Genomic DNA, 19,639 nt, shown 5'->3' with positions numbered 1-19,639 from the left:
AGTGTTTGCAAACAGCAATGACATTTTTTTTGTGGCCGGAGCCTATGTGGTGGGAGAAAATGGCAGTTTTAATTAGAGCCCGACCGATATGGATTTTTGGGGGCCGATGCCGATATTAACTCGAAAAGAGCCGATTTATAAGCCGATATTTTGATTTTAAAAATAATCTGGATATTAGACCCATTTCCTATAAACTGCATTTACACAACATTCAATAGCAAAATATCTGCCTGTTCTATATATGTGGGCTGTATAAACCATTTTCCAGAATGGACTATGTTAAAAAAGAAGCCTTAGATTACAGTCTCAATGACTAAACAATTGCACATCAAAAGTATATATTTTTTAATGATCAAAAAACAGTCTGGTTTTAAACATTTAACACTTTTACTTTCTTCCAGTTGAAGCTGGTTTTAACAGTCTGTGTGTTTACTGTAAATAAATTATAATACTAAAGTTAAAGTATTTGCAGAAGTAGTCCCACACTTTGCTGCTACAGCATTCACCTTTTTCAGCCATCTGTAGGCAGAAAGAGAGACGGAGAAAAAATAAGCATGTATATTAATAATATCACCATGTATCATTACTCATGTCATCATTAGAATTATAATAATAATAAACTGGGATCTCCTACATAGGCAAAAATGAGAAATATATATATATTTTTTTTTTATTTGTCAAGCAATAGGTATTACCTACTTATATTTAACAATATTATTTCAACATTTTCCTGTTATGTCTGTAAAGCTGCTTTGAAACAATATGTAAAAAAAAAAAAAAAAGCGCTTGTTCAGCTCACATTTATTTACATGTCCCCTCTGGTTTAATTATTTCTGACGCACCTACTGTAGTTACTGTAACTACACTATATTTGCTCTCACAGAACATCGTCTTGCCTACTATTACCGGAAGATTACGGAATCAATTCGAAGTTGAATGGTTAACGTTAGTGTCATGAACACACCGCTGTCAATTTTGAGAAGAACCACCTTCAAACAAGTTAATAGCAAGCATTTAAGGGGCCTGCTAAAAAGGAAGCTATTAGCGTTAGAGTAACGTAACCAGCCTGAATTCACCAAATTGTTCTCTGGACCTGAGGGTAGCCTCTTCTTCCTTGCTTCTCTCTTAATTCTCATCAGCAGGACTAGCGCTATCGCTCGCTTCTTACAACGGGACAAATACATGTTTGTTGCTGACCGAAAGGAGGAGGAACAGACTATGAAAGAGCTCCCGCTAAACGTTTTTAAAACTCCGCCTATGCCATAGCGCAGCGCAAATCGCGTTGTATCTGAAGGGCAACGCTGAGCCCAGCGGCAAGCGCCGTGCATACCTCGTCCTGTGTGAAAGGCCCAATTACGCGGTCATTATGTGGGAAACACACCGCAATAGAATAAGAATAAGTTAAACGCTAACGTTATAGTTTGACCTCCTATTAACGTTCGCGCTCTTCCACTGATAAACATGGTATTAGCTTTGTGGCTAATCTAATATAGCAATGCATTAGCGGCTGTAAGTGATGTTACAGAATATTTAGAAGTGATAATGATAGGACCGTTAGCTAGAACTACCACACAGTTTTTATATACAGGGTATGAACTAAATCTACAATCATTTCACATGACGAACGACAGACTCACCGTCAAAACAGTTGATCGCTTTCTTCTGTAGTGGACTTCTGGCGCTGTTTTTAACTCTGGAGCTGCAGAGCTCCCTCTGGTGGGCACACTATGCAACACTCATAACATGAGTGAAGCATGAGACTCTGTTTCTCATGTTTCATCGGCCGTTATAAATGCCGATGCCGATTTAAATGCAATTAGCTTATATCGGCCGATAATATCGGCCGGCCGATATATCGGTCGGGCTCTAGTTTTAATGTAGCAGTCTACGGAAGCCATTTATATCTCAAAATTCTAAGTTTTTTTTCTTGCATTTCCCAGATAATATCTCATAATTCTGGCAAGAAAAATCAACTCGTCATTCTTTTTATAATCCCACACTTCTGCTTTTTTCCTCAGAATTTTGTTTAAAGTTGCTTCTGTTAACATTAGTTAATAAACCATGAACTAGCTTTAATGATCATTAAATTAATATTTAATATTTTTATTAATTTACAGCATAGTACAGGTTCAATTTTATTATTATTATTATTATTATTTTTGATTAATCTGTATGAATCATTGTGGTCCAGTCTAGCTGTCGGTATCAGTCAAATCCACTATTGGTTGACCAATTGCCCCCCCTCCCCTCCATAAATTCTTCAGAATATTTTATCAGTCTGTTCAACAGAAGAAAAAAAGTCATACAGGTTTGGAGCAATGTAAGGGTGAGTAAATAATGAAAGTTTGTTTTTGGTTGAACAATCCTTTCATTGATGTAAATTATACAGGGATCCTTCTTAGTTAACTATGAAAATGTTAACTTTAAAAATTAACAACAGGACTCAAACTATACTGTTGATTAATAATCAAATGTATGCATTTGGCACTGTTCCCACAGATCCATCAAAAGTTTTAATATGACTTAAAGTTAGTTATATATAATTTAAGGCTAGTGGAAGTCTTAAAAATATTTTTAAAATGTCTTTTCATTTTAAGAGGTTTTACAGGAAAAACAGAATAACAATCTGGTATAATAAGATTATTAGACTTAAAAAAACTGTGATGGGTTGCGCTGTCAAGGGTATAAAATATTAGTTACGTTAATTCAGCACAATAATACATTTTTTGCCTTTATTTAGATACGATGTTACCATATGAGCAAAATCTGAAAATGTAAAAACGAAATAACTCCAAAGTGACTAATATTGCATTAAAGGTATACATTTTATTAGTTTGTGGAAATCAATATTTATTTATAACCCTCTACATACACCTTGGCAATATAAACGCCATTGGCTAGTACAATTTTTACCAGACATGGGGACTTGTGACTTGGTGACTTGGACTCGAGTCGACTCGAGTCGCTATTTTTAAGACTTGTGACTTGACTTGACAAAAAATAAAATACTTGAGACTTGACTCGGACTTGGAAGTTAAAGACTCGGGACTTGACTTGACTTGAGACAGGATGACTTGAATGACTTGAGTGTTAATCACATTATGTTTTCAGTTTGAATATAAAATATATAAATTATTTTTAAAAAATAAAATTGATTACTCAGCTGGAGCGCAGGCTGAGAATCGCGTTGTCATGTCATGACATCATCAGTCATGCCCTCTCTACCTTACGCAGACTTACGCCCTCTCTAAGTGGGCGTGCACTTAGATCAGATATCACATCACATCAACATCTCAGCTTGAGGGGTACTGAGGGTCATCGCTTTTGTCGTCAATAATTCGCGCCTAAAAACGCGTGGAAATCGCTAGTCGCGCCGCTTTCTCATTGTTTCCAAAGCGCTCGGGCAGTTGCGCCCCTGAGGCGTCGAGCGTGTCTCACCGCGTGCGCGTCGCGACCGCGTTGCTTCCATTGTGAGCGCGCATACCGGTGGCGCATACATGGTGGGATAGACCACATCGTGCTCGGCTTGCAGACAAGACTCTCGAATCTTATATTTTGCAAGTGCAATACCTTGTAATAGAGGTAATGACTTACGGATGTACTCTGAGAGAGAGATTGTGTGTGTGTGTGTGTGTGTGTGTGTGTGTGTGTGTGAGAGAGAGAGAGAAACACTCGTGCTTCACCTGATGAAGGAAACCCAAACTGAGTCTGACTCCAATCACAACCCCAACATTCAGAAACTAATTGACAAAAATCTGAAGTATAATTATGATGAAAAATGAAAAAAAATGAATTTGAGCTCCAAACCAAACTCCAGTGTTATTCGGCCCTAAACAGAACCACAAAACTGGCAAATTACTTATCACTCAAGCAATTAAAAGAAAGACAAATCCTTTCAAAATATCGACTCCGTGATCATGATTTGGAAATAGAGATTGGTAGACATAAAAGATCCTGGCTACCGAGAGAAGAGAGACTGTGCAAACACTGTGAGCTGAATCAAACAGAGGATGAGAAACACTTCCTTCTTGTCTGTCCCAAATACAGCACTACAAGAGAAACATTCTTCCCACAGTTTGAAGCTTTGAATCCTTCATTCTTGTCTCTAAATGACTCAGAGAAACTACTCTGTATACTTGGAGAGAATGAGACGGCAGTCACAATAGCTACTAAATATTTATACACCATACACACCATACGAAAGGGATAATTTATTATATTCAACTGTTTTATTTTATATTCTTAATTCTATATAATTACTATTATTAATATTAGAAATATTATCTGCTGCTGCTATTTTTATTGTATTTTATTGTAATCATATTTTATTCTGTATCTAAATGCTAAATTTGGCAATACTGTAACTCAAATGTCATGCCAATAAAGCAACTTGAACTTGAGAGAGAGAGAGAGGAGAAATGTAAGAAAGTTTAATGTTGTATGTAAACTGTGTTTGAGGGGAAGTTGTGGCCTAATGGTTAGAGAGTCAGACTTGCAATCGAAAGGTTGTGAGTTCGAGTCTCGGGCCGGCAGGAATTGTGGGTGGGGGGAGTGCATGTACAGTTCTCTCTCCACCTTCAATACCACGACTTAGGTGCCCTTGAGCAAGGCACTGAACCCCCAACTGCTCCCCGGGCGCTGCAGCATAAATGGCTGCCCACTGCTCCGGGTGTGTGTTCACAGTGTGTGTGTGTGTGTGTGTGTTCACTGCTCTGTGTGTGTGCACTTCGGATGGGTTAAGTGCAGAGCACAAATTCTGAGTATGGGTCACCATACTTGGCCGAATGTCATGTCATGTCATGTCACGTCACGTCACGTTGTTTGAGAGAGAGAGAGAGAGAGAGAGAGAGAGAGAGAGAGAGAGAGAGAGAGAGAGAGAGAGAGAGAGAGGGGGGGGGTGTTCAGAGAGGGGTCTGTTGGATGTTTAGCTGTTATTTGTTTTATGGACTCAATGTTTAAAATGTAAAACATTTCTGTTGGCAGAAGTGAAAAATAAATAATTTTATGAAGTTACAATTTTGTTTGATTCCATGATGTATTTTACTGAACATGAGTATTTACAATGCAAATCCAAATTATTTTAATTTACTGTTACTTATATCTTGTCTTTAACTTTATTAAGATCAGATTCTGCAGGTAAAATTACAATAATAAGGTGACTTGACTTGGACTTGACTTGACTTACTACAGGACTTGACTTGACTTGACGACATAACTTGTCCAAGAAAAAAATACTTGGGACTTACTTGAGACTTGAAGGTTAAGACTTGAGACTTACTTGAGACTTGCACATGTGTGACTTGGTCCCATCTCTGTATTTTACACACACACACACACACACACACACACACACACACACACACACACATATGATTCCAATCAGCTTATTTTTGTAAAATGGCACAGCTTCTTAATCAGTCAGTCAAGCATTATATTATGGTATTAAGCACTATTTAATGATAGAACTTTAGTGATTAGAACTAAAACTTGATAACCATGTATGAATGCATATTTGTCATTTTAACTGAACTTAAGACTGGTGGTGATGCTTAATGATATTTTTGGTCATTGAGGGTTTCTGTAAAAAAAAAAAAAAAGTAATAGATCATATTAATTATTATTAGCTTCTACTAATTCTACTACCATACGAATAATATACAATGCACTATGGATTGATGAGCTGCTGGGTTCATGAATAATAATCACGTTGTGATTAAGAACTGATTAAGAAGTTCTTTCTGTGTTCACTGCTCCGTGTGTGTGGACTTTGGATGGGTTAAATGCAGAGCACGAATTCTGAGTATGGGTCACCATACTTGGCTGAATGTCACGTCACTTTCTTTGTCTGCGTTCGGTCGAACTGATTTGCTGAAATCAAAACAGGGATGGTAATAGATCAGCGCCAGCCAATTAAATTGCCATTTGCGCATTAGCTCCGCCCACTCCCGGGGAAACCGGCATATCTTCTGCTTGTTCTAAAAAGTTGAATAATTCAAAATGAACTCTATTATTTTGTCAGGAGAATACGACAAAGAATATAGTTTACATGTAACTCGTCGATTCAGCGTTGTAAGACTCTCTCTCTCTCTCTCTCTCTCTCTCTCTGTGCATGTATGAGAAACAGTGCTATCAGCAAAGCGACGGCGAGTCATGCGCCTTCACACAGAGTTTACAGAGCGTCAGATACAGGTGTACTGTGCGTCCATTGAGATGAAGTGAAAAGTACAGATCGCTTGATTGAGAGCGAAACTCTGAAGCGCGCAGTCAGTGTTCAGCGAGTGAAAATGTGCTAATCTTATAATAGCCTTGAACACACACACTGGCGAGTAAAATCTAAGAATTTATTAGCCAATGGGTATCAATAGACATAATTTAATCGCCCAGAGTAAAATTTAGACGCGTATGCCAGTGATTTACTCGCAATGTAGAGGGTTGATTCAACAGATAAAATAATCATCTCAACCAATAACTGCTCTGTCAGTGCCAACTGAGGTAAATTGTTAAATTGCACTTCTGTGTTTCACAGAATTCTATGAAAATTATTATAAAGTTCCTCAATGTGTACAGTGTAGTGCAACATATCCTCAATTTATAGGCCATTTGTACCTCACTGGCATCCTGTAAGTGTGTTTTGTAGATGTATAGCCCATACTAGTGTACCGTCTTTTTTTGCCAGATCCTTGTGATTCATCATCAGACTCCAATTGGGAGCTGAACTACTTACCACTAGAACTCCCTATTAGAACAACAGACAGGCCCACAGGGCCAAAATCTAACAGATACGGAGGAGTCGTCTCCCTCATTACCTGCTCTGTGTGTGAAAAGATGTTTCTCTCAAGGGAAGGGGGTAAAGAGATTTGCCTTTGAAGAACAAAAAAAGGAACACTATGGGCTGTAGGAGCAATGTCTTCATTATGCAAACAGGACAGAACAGAAACAAGAGTTTTTGAGCCTCTGATGGCGTTCAAGAGATGCTGCTTTCGGATGCGAGTACGCAAAGCAAAACTGGGATGCTGCTGCATGTTTAAAGACATGACGCTCTTTGGATCTTCTCTTGTCTGTGAGTGTTGCATAACAGAATGACTGGGTTAGAAGCCTGTTTAACCCTCTGTGTAGCATGCAGAGGGATATTAAGAGCTTCCAGTGAGATCTTCTTTCATTAACACCTGCTGCAAATACTTTCATCTGTGTTTCTTGCAATGCAAGGGCCCTGCTATGTTTGTGTCTGTGCTTTGTTTATTGAAACATCTTGAGCGGGATCTTTGAACCATTCGAGATGTGAATCAGTGATGTGTGTTGCTCTAACATGTGCACCATGTGTGATTTCAGACTTGATCCACTGCACCAATGAGATGAATGTGAACGTGCCCCAGCTGGCTGACACTCTGTTCGAAAGAACCACCAACAGCAGCTGGGTTGTGGTCTTCAAAGCGCTCATCACTACACACCACATAATGATGTATGGAAATGAGGTGAGAGATTCTGCCCTGGTGCTTAATTTTTTATTTATTTTAATGTGGGCCCATATTTTCACCAGCATGACACCTTTCTACACTGTTATCATTAAAGATCCAGCTCGGTCAAATTGACCTACATGACAAATCACACCTCAGCAGTCACAATTTTCCTGTTTGTGACTGAGCATGTTTGAGATATACACTTCTAAGCCCAGCTACATGCATAAATCCTCATCCAGGCATGTTCATCGTGTACATTAGAATTACATTTTCTTAGTTCAAAGCAAGTGACCCTTTGAGACCTCAGTTATGTCAATTAATATTTTAAATATTTTAATATTTTACACTACTACTCAAAAGTGTGGAGTGTAGATTATGTTTTTGAAAAAAGTCTCTTTTGCTCATTAGGGCTACTTTATTTTATAATACAGTAATATAAAAATACATAAAAACTGTAATATTGTGTAATATTTTTCAATTTTTTTTACTGATGGCAAACCTTTGAATGGAAGTGTATTTTTGCACATTTAAATGTAGGATAAGCAATTTCAGAAAGCTAGCATTAGCAAGTTAGCTTTGAAAGCAAGATCCCCACCCTCCCTGCATAATCACTTTAAAAGCCACGCCTCCCCCATAACACACAAATGCGCTCAGGCAAACCAGAGACTAACCTGTGACACGATGAAAGATGGTGTTGGTGGAGGGTTGAATGCAACACTGTCAGATTACCTCATGTCTCATTCACAGATTGAAAAACATTACAATACAAAGCGCATAATGTTACAATTATTGTGCCTTTCTTTCTCATTGGACCGCACTGTTGATGTATCATGTCTTCACAAACGGTGCGCAGAGGTATGAAAATACATATTTTACAGGCAGATAGGACAGTTCGGACTGAACATTTTCATTGGATGAACATTTTCTGGTCCTTTGCAGTCCATAGATGATATAAACATGCAAATATAGACTGCTTAATTTACCAAAGTTACCGGGATATATCGAGGATTTCAACCAGCATAACAAAAACTGTTTTTGAACCAAAACACCTGCCCTGTCCTTTAAATCAGATGCAGATCTAATTTCTGATTTGAGCTACATTTAACCATACTTTTAGTGTGTCCTGTGTGTGTACATATAACATTTGATTTCACTAGTTTTTGTATTACATCGTCATGAGGGACTGGTCGACAATATGTCAAACTCCTGTTGGATGTTTCTAGCATTTTGAAATTGAAAAGAAAAACACTTGTAGCCATGTGCTGTTAGTACAATACAGTGTTTGAGTTTGAAAGTCTGCACGGTTTATAAATGCAACAATGAGAGTTAGATGCTTCTATTCAGGCACAAACACATAGTCCACTAATGAAGAACAGTGGGTAGTTGAGAACAAGACACACACATACACTTTAATGATATATGCAGTTAGGATGTGACCTAGATGTGCACGTGGCTCGCTTAATGCATTGCTACAACATGAGCACCTTGCTACATTATCTAAATGAGGACGTACCAAATATTTGTTCTCTTTTTATGAAAAGCTAATTGTAACTATTTTACACACTACTTTAAAACAAAAACTACTTTTTAAGAATTAAAAATTATTTTAATTACATTTATGAATACTTTTCACACTACTATTGTGCGTATCCCAAAAGGACATTTTATCCGTTTCGGATAATGTGTGGGCTTCAGTAAAACTGCAGTGAATTCAGCTCTAAGAGATTGAGTAAGTTCAGTGAAGGATTCGTCTGCTTTAGATCAATAACTCATGAGTCATTTGCATGATACATTAAAGGAATTGCCTCAGTGTCATTTCTTTGTGAACTTGACTACACCAGTATGATTGTTTTTAAGTGCAGCCAGTGAAGAAAACACATCTATTGTATCGTACCATTGTTCTTTTTCAGTACACAGTCCTTTTTATCTCATCACATTCAATTCAGACTGCAAGCTCACAACTCGGGTGAAATATAATTACATTTTCTGTAGCGCTGTAGATTCTGCAGGAAACAGCATAAAAACAATGGCAGCACTAGTGACTCTCACACGCGTCCGTCATCATTCACTTGGGCTATAAAATAAAAAGTCCTTCACTTTAGTTTCTCAGCCCGCCAGTGTCAGAGATAGAAAATGTGCAGGACTGTCCTTCAGCACGCCCTGTTCTGCGGCATGACGGGGCACTAATCAGCCAGGGGTGGTTTTTGTTATCAGAGCTAAACGTCTGGTCCAGGTCGAGTCTGATCTTAATCCTTTACCCCATTATGGCTTGAAAAACATAAGTTTGGTTATCGCTGTCCGTTGAGGGGCAGAGACGTTTGGAGGACATTTGTCTTGTCAGCAGTAACCCTGTAAGAGGGCACAGGAAGGGCCACAGATAAGGTGTTGTTGATAAGGGCGTTTCCACATGCGTTTGTGCAAATAGGAGAGAGAAAGGGCGATGTCACTCACTGATGGCCTAGATGGAGAGAACACAATTTGCTGTAGTGACGTCACTGGAAGCGTATGTTGTATAGGTTTGAGAGAGAGAGTGAAGGGGGGATTAAAGAAACATCTGGTTTAGGATCAGGAACTTTAAGAGACAGAGAAAGGCAAGGGACAGAAAGAGAATTGGTTGGATTTTTTTTGATCAGCTGGTTCATGTGGGGTCACACAGTGGACCAATTGCTTAACCTTGTATGGGGACACCACTGCCCCGTCATCCATGGAAAACGGTTCATTTTAGATACTGAGGGAAGACTGAGTGGGCGAGTGAGCTTATACTTGAGATAGAGAGAGTCTGTGATTGTGTGTGAGGGAAGGTTATTGGATCTAGTTAACACTGGAGGCTTAGCTAAACTTTTGTCTAATAAAGATAAATAACCCCCTGTATTTAAAGAGATATGCCTCAATCTCTTATGTCTTTTTGCTTTCGACATTAACTTCTGAGTGGAATAGCCCATAGACAAAACAAAAAATTGTTCATATTCAGAAATACATAAACAATGACCAGAAGATTGAATAAAAATCTGATTGAGTGAAACAAATTGAATATGAATGCAGAATATTTGTCACTTAAAAAGTTGGCATCTTTTTAATAGTCACTGGGATCATACATATATATATATATATTAGGGCTGCAACGATTCGTCGACGTTGTCGACAAAAATCGATAATAGAAATAGTCGACAATAAGTTGTCGCCAGACATGTTTTTTCCGACCGAGTGAGGCATCTCTCTTCATTACAATCTCTGCCTAGAGTCGCACATGCGCATTAGCTTCTCTGCTGAGCGATAACATACATAAATCGAAATATTGAGAAAATAGCCTTCAAAGTTGTCCATTTCTATTGACGATAGTGCTGCATCCATTCACACAAATGTGCCTGCCCCTGGTTTACAGGAAGAAAATGTTTACTTGATTTTAATTTATTTTTTCTTATAAAACAAAATAAATGTGCCTGTCCTTTATAAAAATGATAGAGTTTCTTTATTTATGCATTTATGTCTATACTGACCGAGCGCTGTGCCTAATTGGTTTTAGACAGGGCATTTTTATTTACTTTTAGTATGAATCGGCCTATCGGCAGCAAAGTTCACTAAAATATGCATTTTTCATTAAAGTACCCCCTTCTTTCTTGTGTTTACTATAATTTTCCACAGAATTAAAGCAATCTCATGCTAAATTTTAGAAAAATTTTATAATTATTCGATTAGTCGACTAATCGTTTCAATAGTCGGTGACTAGTCGACTATTAAAATAGTCGTTAGTTGCAGCCCTAATATATATATATATATATATATATATATATATATATATATATATATATATATGTAAAGCTCAATAGGACAGTCCAGAATCTAACAAGTTTTTAATTTTAAGTGAATATCCACCGCTATCATCTCTTAAACATATTTTGGTAACACTTTAGTATAGGGGCCAATTCTCACTATTAACTAGTTGCATATAACATGCCTATTATTAACATATTGTCTATTTGGTTTGGCAAAATGTGTGATTGTTTGATCTACTCACTGTTGTCTAATGCAGCTGTGTCTACAGAAAATCAGTTTCTGGCCTTATTATGCAGTGAAAAAAAACCTGGACTTTTGAAATGTAATTAACTTTCACATCTGAAAAGTCTTTCTTGTACAGCTGGTGTCACATAGGCCACATGGGCTCCTGGATGTTAATCAATAGCCAAATAGCTTTAGGCATTGTTTCAGGCTATTGCAGTAATTAATGCAACCTTTCTGAAATATCACTGATAGTTAACACAGAAGATTAATGTCAACTTAAAACCACCAAAGTGTTTCAGTATTTAATAAATCCATGTAAATGTCAGTCTTGAAAATGCCTTTTTCTCTGTGAACGTCAACACAGGTGCTCAGCATGTACTCAGGGATTCAGTCTCTGATTCATACAGTGCACTTGCAGAAATAAGCTGCAATTCAGTCATGCTGTGTGATGGTTTAAATTAATTCATTGCTATTTATAAGATCAGAATGTGCAATGTATAATCCATGGAGTTGTGTCAGTTGCAAGATCCTTCTGTTTCATAATTTCAGAGAACATGTAATTGAGCATAAGAGAATAATTGCTTCTGTTTTTCAGATGATCTATAAGTGATATGAAAAAAGACTAGATATTATAATACAAATTCATACATACAAACATTTGTTTGAGCATCCTGTAAAATTTGGAAAAGCGTCTCAAACTGCACAGGAAAAACAAATGCCGTTTCATGTTGAGTTTGAAGGCTTTTCTGAGATAGCTGTGAAATGGGCTGCTTAACATTCTGGCCATGTGCTGACTCTGAGTTCAGGTCTCTCCTGTGTGGGATCTGTTTGCATAATGGATGCTGTTTGTGAGTGATGTGCGCTAGGTAAGGTAATTATTACCTTTATGAAACATTCTCTCACTCCCCTGATGACTTTTTCTTCTTTACCCTGCAGGCAGGAATGGCAAATCTGGGCAGAAAACAAATGGCTGCTGCTCGGTAATCAGTAATTCATAAGTAGGGAATACAGATAAACCACATGTGGGAATTGGTGACTCACCTTGTTGGATTGGACCATTGACTTTTTTTTTTTTTTTTTTTTTTTGCGGTAGTATACAAAGTGGTAGTGACATAGGGCTTCTACTCAGTTATCCATGATGCTTTTTCACTGCTATAAGCTGCTGTCCACACTGGTGTGCAGGAAGGTCATTTTTATTGATCATTTGCATTTTTTTTTTGATGGTGAGATTTTGTGAGCGTTAAACAACACTACATCAGTTTGTATGGTGCTTAAAGATTATTATTTTTTTTTTGGTCTCACACTTCTGTTTTGCATTCTGGTACCGTCAGTTTAGCTCTGAATCAGATTTGATTCCAGCTCTCTGCTTTCCAAACTGAATGGGTTTTGTTTGAAAATAATCGCTATCAAACAATGCACCTCTTTTCGCACCCTGTCATCATCTTTTTGTGCTCTGCGTTTTTCTTTAAGCCTTTATTTCTTTTTTCTAACCGCGGTAATTGCTCAGGCCGTATCCATAGAAACCTCAGAACATGTATGGATCGAGAGAGCGAAGACCAGCAGCCGGCACATTATCAGGGCATCATCGTGCAGCCTATTTGCACATGTTCCCTGCAGGGTTAGCACACCAACATGCACACATACAGATTTCACATAGCAGTTCCAGCGCTGCTTCTGGATCTTTTCCTGACTGCACCAACAAAATCAGTGGCTAAAACATGAGCAATCCCTTTTTCCAGATTGCTGATATCTTCCCTCAGCCTGAGTTGCTGTGTTAATAGAAACTGCTCTCTTTGGGAAAGAAAGCTCCCTGCCTTAATAATAAATGATGCTTCACTCTCACGCTACTCGAGGTTTGTTCTCACATTAGTTATTTGCTAAGCAGAGAATGCCGGACCCTTTCTGGCCTATCAGTCTGTAATTTGTCATTTCTTACTTCTGACATCCATTTTGAATAACCTCAGCTACGTAAAAAAGGCATTGAGAATGAGGATTTCATGCAGAGAAGTAGGCAGGCAAATGTGGATTTGCAGACTCCACTGAATTAGTAATCTATATTGATCTACGCTCTGGAATGGAGCAATGTTCTCTGCAGGTACAAACTGGCTTGGCAATGCATTTTCCACAAGGTTTCTCTCTGAGGTTAAGTCATGGTGCCAGAGAGAACTAGCTCATGCTTCGCACAGCTGCCATCCTGGGGATTTTCGTCATGGTCTGAATATGGTACGCCTCACTCTGCTTCTTGTCTGGAAATCCCTAAGGATTTCAGACCGGTATTTGAGGCACCAGTGCAAAGCGGAAGTATCTCAGTAGTTTTCTGTGAGAATGATTAGGAACACACTGTAAGAGCAGATTTTTTTTTTGATGCCAAGAACGTTTGAAATTTTGAAAGGAGTCCCCTTTCTTAAATATTTAGACATCCACAATGTATAATTTTTTTTATAAAGATTAATTTAAACCGTAAGGAAAAAAAAATATTTTGTGAAATCTTGTTAGCAAAATTTAATTTGTGGCTTTAATATTGTCATTTTTCTAATAAAATTTAATTTATTATCTGTTCTGTACAGATTCATAACCTGTAGATAAATATATCCAAATAAATGTTAATTTATTTCTGTAGAACTGCAAAAAAAATATATTGTCCCAGATAAGCTTTGTCATTTTTTTTCTATATTGTTAAAATGTAGCTGCATTTTTGCCATTTGGCTGCAAAAATTCTTAAAGAGAATGAGGAACCTCACGCAAAGCCTCAATCACATGACCAGGGCCAACTCAGGCACCATGAGCTCACCAGAGATCAATCTTTCAAAGGGTGTGTGGCCTCTTTCCCTCTATAAACACAGCAGACTGTCAGTCTACTGTTCAGTGGATCGCCACTCTTGATCCTTCAGCTGAAGCAGAGCTCTTGGAATGCAGCATTTTCTTTAAGCCTCCAAGTCCTTCAGATGCATTTTAGGAACCTGTGATTTCAGTGACTCTCCACCTTTTTGCCACAGGCTGAAAATGGCCCCGGCCAGGACTATTTTATTCCTCTGTGCCAAGCAGATTTTGCTTGACTGCAGAGCCTGTCACCAGGTCCTCATGCTGGTTCTTCCCTGGGGTGAAACAAGCCTAAGGCTCCATCCCAGTACGTAAAAACTGTTTCCTGCTGACTCTTTTTCTTTGGTGTACTGATTTACCAAATAAGATCAAGGTTACACTTGCTGCATTCTGGTTTAGACTCAGTGTGGAACTGATAACTTTGTAGTGTCTTGTAAATGACATTGACAAATACAGTTTCTAGGAAAAACAATTTGTTCTATTCAGATTAGCTCACTAATCGTTTGTTGTCGTACCAGCCTAAAGTGTGTTGCAAATAGGCACAGGCTATTTGCGCTTGCACTTAAAGGGATACTCCACCCAAAAATGAAAATGTTCTCATCATTTACTCACTCTCACAATGTCCCAGATGTGCCGTCCCAGTTACTTTCTTCTGTGGAACACAAACCGATTTCTTTTTACAAAAGAAATAAAATAAAAAGGTTATTAAAGTCCTTGAAAGTTGACTTCAAAAACCATGATAGTAATCCATACAACCCCAGTTATATGTGAATATATGTCTGTTGAAGCGATGTCTAATATATGTGTGTGTGAGAGACATACTCATACCTCATTTCTAAATTCATGTCATTGATGTTGTTAATGATTCATCCATGCATGCATTTATTTTTTTGCACTCATACTTTTTTTAATGAAAACAATCTTGATCATTTGGTAAAACTACATATTTATCTTTGGTGTGTATACTAGACTTCTCCAATTATTTAATCAGTTTAAATCCTGCCCTTTTCTTTCAGTCGACTGCAAGCTAACATTGAGATCTGCCTCAATCCAATCAACAATCGAAAGATATAACCGAGCCCCCATCCTCCAATTTCTTTTTTTTTTTTTTTTTATGGTTCTACTCTAATGTGCATCACAATACGACAGTTAAATATGTCTCTGCTTTAGTTACATAACGATTTTAAACCCTGTGGTTGTTTGAGGGGGCCGACCTTTGTGTGCGATATAGTGACTAAATGAGATGTGGATGAGATGAGATGTGGATCTCAGAATATAATTTTTGTGATCAGATCACAAAACATTGATTGGTGGTGAGCTCCGTGTAAAGGTAAAGCGAATGTTTGAGAGTCTGTTTTACTTCATGTACACCACATACATGAAAGAGGTCAGAATGCATCCTAGTAGTAGTATATCTAAAAATTCCCATCATGTCTGTTCACAACAGCACCCAGACTGCTGTGTGCTTCTCTTTGCTCTTTTCCTCAACCCACAGCTGTGTGAGCTGATGGGACGGGGCTGGATGGAAGAGGGGAGCTGCAGCAGACGTATTTGGCAGCTCAGAGAAAGCTCAGAGGAGTCTGGTCTTGTACACGGTTCTAGGTTTCACACAGTGTACTGCAAATTCAGCAGCAGGGAGTTTCTGCACGTCAGGGATCAAGTCACTCCTGCATTCTGACATTTTAAGAGCTGCAGAAATCACATCTTGTATATGACCATATTTTGATTATTTCTTCTCTGTATCCGCAGCGTTTCATTCAGTATCTGGCCTCAAGAAACACACTCTTCAATCTGAACAATTTCCTTGATAAAGGTGCATTGCAAGGTATGTCAGAAACATGAACACCTTTCCTGTCTCTAAAGCACTGTACACACACTAATGATAAAGCCCTCAACCTTTTCCTCAGGCTACGACATGTCCACGTTCATCAGGCGGTACAGTAGATATCTCAATGAGAAAGCCCTTTCCTATAGGCTGGTGGCTGTGGACTTCACCAAGATGAAGAGAGGGTGGGTAAACCTCAGTTCTGCTTCTGTAATATTGCCTCCCTACAGTCAAGATTGTGTTCAAACACATTGTCTCAGCAGGACTCAATCTAATCAGGCTAGCTGATTACTCCGATAATTAAGTTGCTTTTAAAAGCTGATCAAGTCGCAGATTTTTTTAACTGCTAATTAAGATTGCGAGTAAGTGGTGGCGAGTTCTGATTGTTTATCTGTTTGTTGTGCAGTGTTGATGGAGTCATGCGCACCATGAACACAGAGAAGCTGATCAAAACGTTGCCTATCATTCAAAACCAACTGGACGCGCTGCTGGATTTCCAGGTTTGTGATTGAGAATATGTATGTATGTATGTATGTATGCTTTAAAACTTCCCAGTGATTCAAATCAATTCAGAATGTATTTCTTTATTTGTAAAGAACTGTTTCTCTTCTCTTTTTTTTCTTTCTTTTTTTCTTTCTTTCTCTGGTAACATGCTTCATAATCTCCTATTTAAAAAAAAAATCCATGTAATGAAAGTTTGTGGTCGGTAAGATTTGTTTAAATGTTTTTGAAAGTACTCTTCACTGCATTTAGTTGATCAAAAATGCAGTAAAAACAGTAATGTTGTGAACTGATTAACATATAAAACTGCTGTTTTCTATTTTAATATATTATCAAATGTAATTTATTTATGCATTTTTAGCAGTTAATTATTTGGTCTTCAGCATCACATAATACTTCAGAAATCATTTTAACATTTAACATGTGGTGTTCAAGTAACATTTCTTATTATCAATGTTGAAAACAGTTGTGCTGCTTAATATTTTTGTGGGAACCATGATCATTTTATTTTTTCATGATAGAAAGTTTAAATTTATACGAGATCTGAATCTTTTGTCACATTATAAATATCTTAACTGTGATTTTTGACCAATTTAATGCATCTTGCCAAATAAGTTTAGATTTTTCAAAGAAAGTCTTACTGACCCCAAGCTTTCAAATGGCAGTTGGTATGATGATGAAATGCAAGAACATTTACAGTATTAAAAGTCCCTTAGTTTTAGTCATTTCCACTTAGCTTGGATATATTTGTCGGTTTATAGTGCAGATTGTTTGATTTGTGCCTGTGATTGAAGTTATAATCAGTTCCCTTAAAATCAAGTGACCCTGAATCCCCATGTTGGAAAACCATATTTTAACAGAACAACATTGATGTTGGGTCAGTACAAGCTTTTTGGTATGATGTGTACGCTCTCCAGTGGATGTGTGGGTTTGTGTCTGTAGGCTAACCCTAATGAGCTGACTAACGGAGTGATCAACGCTGCCTTCATGCTGCTCTTCAAAGACTCCATCCGTCTGTTTGCTGCCTATAATGAGGGTGTTATCAACCTGCTGGGTAAGAGTAATCCACTCCCTTTCACTCTGGAGAGCATCCTACTCTCACACTCTGCTTTAGGGGTTACTAACGTCTTACTGCATTCTGAGCATAGAACAGTGCAGTTGAACCACAAGAGCTCAGGTCTTTCTGTATGCTATACATATTAATTACTAGTATGAGATACTTTCATCCAAATTGAACTGCGTCTGTGTACCACAAATAAGTGTTATTCAATCAATCCTGCTGTTGGTAGAAAACGTTTTGTATATTTTTTTTCATTGCTTGGACCGTATGTGACCCTGGACCACAAAACTCTTAAGTCTTAAGTGTTAATTTTTCAAAATTGAGATTTATACATCATCTGAAAGCTGAATATATAAGCTTTCCGTTGATGTATGGTTTATTAGGATCGGACAATATTTGGTCAAGATACAACTATTGAAAATCTGAGGGTGCAAAAAATCTTAATATTGAGAAAATCACCTTTAAAGTTGTCCAAATAAAGTTCTTAGCAAAGCATATTACTAATCAAAATTACGTTTTTATATATTTACAGTATTAAATTTACAAAATATTTTCATGGAACACGATGTTTACTTAATATCCTAATGATTTTTGGCAAATCAATAATTTTGACCCGTACAATGTTTTTTTTGGCTATTGCTAAAAATATACCCCAGCAACTTAAGACTGGTTTTGTGGCCCGGGGTCACATATTATCTATAACCGCTGTTGAATAGGTCTCTCTAGACTAACCCTCAACTTTTTGCAGCATAATTTGATGCTTGTAACTTTAGCTTGTTACTTTTTGGTTGATTCTTATAAAAAGATTTAAATGAAGCGAGGCCAGATTTATGAAAGATTTACATTTTATACAATTAGTTTTTATTTATTTTTTCAGCTATTTTTTCCCCACTTTCTTGTCCTGAATATAGCCATGGATGCTGGCATGGTGCTAAATTATAAGCAAGCAAACAAATATTACCTGAGCGAGTCTTGATCTTGTATCTCAAGAGGAATTGACATATTCAGAACCAAACTGTGTGCGATACTTGTGCTTTCTTTCTTATCTTTGACCTGATGTTGCACTTTCATCCATTGTTTGACCCCCTTAATATTCTAGCAGAAACGAGGCTTTAATTCCTCTTCAGCTATTGCTGCTGTTTACTCTGTTTGATCTCTAATTATTCAGTTAAGTTATTCATTTTTCCATGATTTTTATTGTTTTATTATTTTTTGTTGTAGCACGTCTGTTTAGGTTGATGGTCTAAAAATCCATTAGACTGCTAGCTCTTATATGCCCCTGTCTCTGTCAGACAGCCCAGAGTGTTTTGACAGTCCTCTGATGGGTAATTGCAGTCTTTATCTGTTTGAGTTGCTCTGCTAATCATTCTGCTTTCCCTCTTGTCTATCTTTTTTTTGTCCTCCTGTTTCAGAGAAATACTTCGATATGAAAAAAAACCAGTGTAAAGATGCCCTGGACATCTATAAGAAGTTTCTGTACAGGATGACCAAGCTGTCAGAGTTTCTTAAAGTGGCTGAGGTACCAGTGCAATGTGTGCGCGCACGCACACACACACACACACACACACACACACACACACACACACACACACACACACACACACACACACACACACACACACACACACACACACACACACAGTGCTTTGATACGACAGGTCTGAGATTAGACAGGCTGTTCAAGGATCCCTCCGCTCCCACAATTTATCTCTCTCTATCTCTCTCCGCCTCTCTCTCTCTCTCTCTCTCTCTCTCTCTCGCTCTCATCTCTCTATCAAACAATGCTCTGTCATTCATATTCACTAGAATGATGCGTGCACAGATGTCATACATTTATTCCAGCACTGCAATGCATTGCACAGTCCTCATGGATTGTGTCCATATAAACATACATGTGCCTATCCTGCCAGAAGTCATTCGGATGTCACTAGGTTTCATCCTTTGTTTGAGTTGAGGTTGAACTGACCTCTGTTTTGG

General features: G+C 37.8%; 1 protein-coding gene across 6 annotated transcripts in view; it reads left to right on the top strand.

The window, feature by feature from the left end:
- si:ch211-200p22.4 (phosphatidylinositol-binding clathrin assembly protein) overlaps nt 1–19,639 on the top strand; it is a 59,177-nt gene that overhangs the window by 15,997 nt on the left and 23,541 nt on the right. For all 6 annotated transcript variants that reach the window (XM_059527934.1, XM_059527926.1, XM_059527916.1 and 3 more), the window contains exons 2-7: nt 7,330–7,472; nt 16,026–16,101; nt 16,184–16,286; nt 16,508–16,601; nt 17,545–17,656; nt 19,075–19,181. In XM_059527934.1, coding sequence (XP_059383917.1) covers nt 7,330–7,472; nt 16,026–16,101; nt 16,184–16,286; nt 16,508–16,601; nt 17,545–17,656; nt 19,075–19,181 — 635 coding nt within the window. The remainder of the gene's footprint in view (nt 1–7,329; nt 7,473–16,025; nt 16,102–16,183; nt 16,287–16,507; nt 16,602–17,544; nt 17,657–19,074; nt 19,182–19,639) is intronic.

Source organism: Carassius carassius, chromosome 3 (genome assembly GCF_963082965.1).
Source record: "Carassius carassius chromosome 3, fCarCar2.1, whole genome shotgun sequence".
Classification (NCBI taxonomy): Eukaryota; Metazoa; Chordata; class Actinopteri; order Cypriniformes; family Cyprinidae; genus Carassius; species Carassius carassius.
Note: the sequence above shows the minus strand (reverse complement) of the source record. Positions and strands in the feature narration are given on the sequence as shown.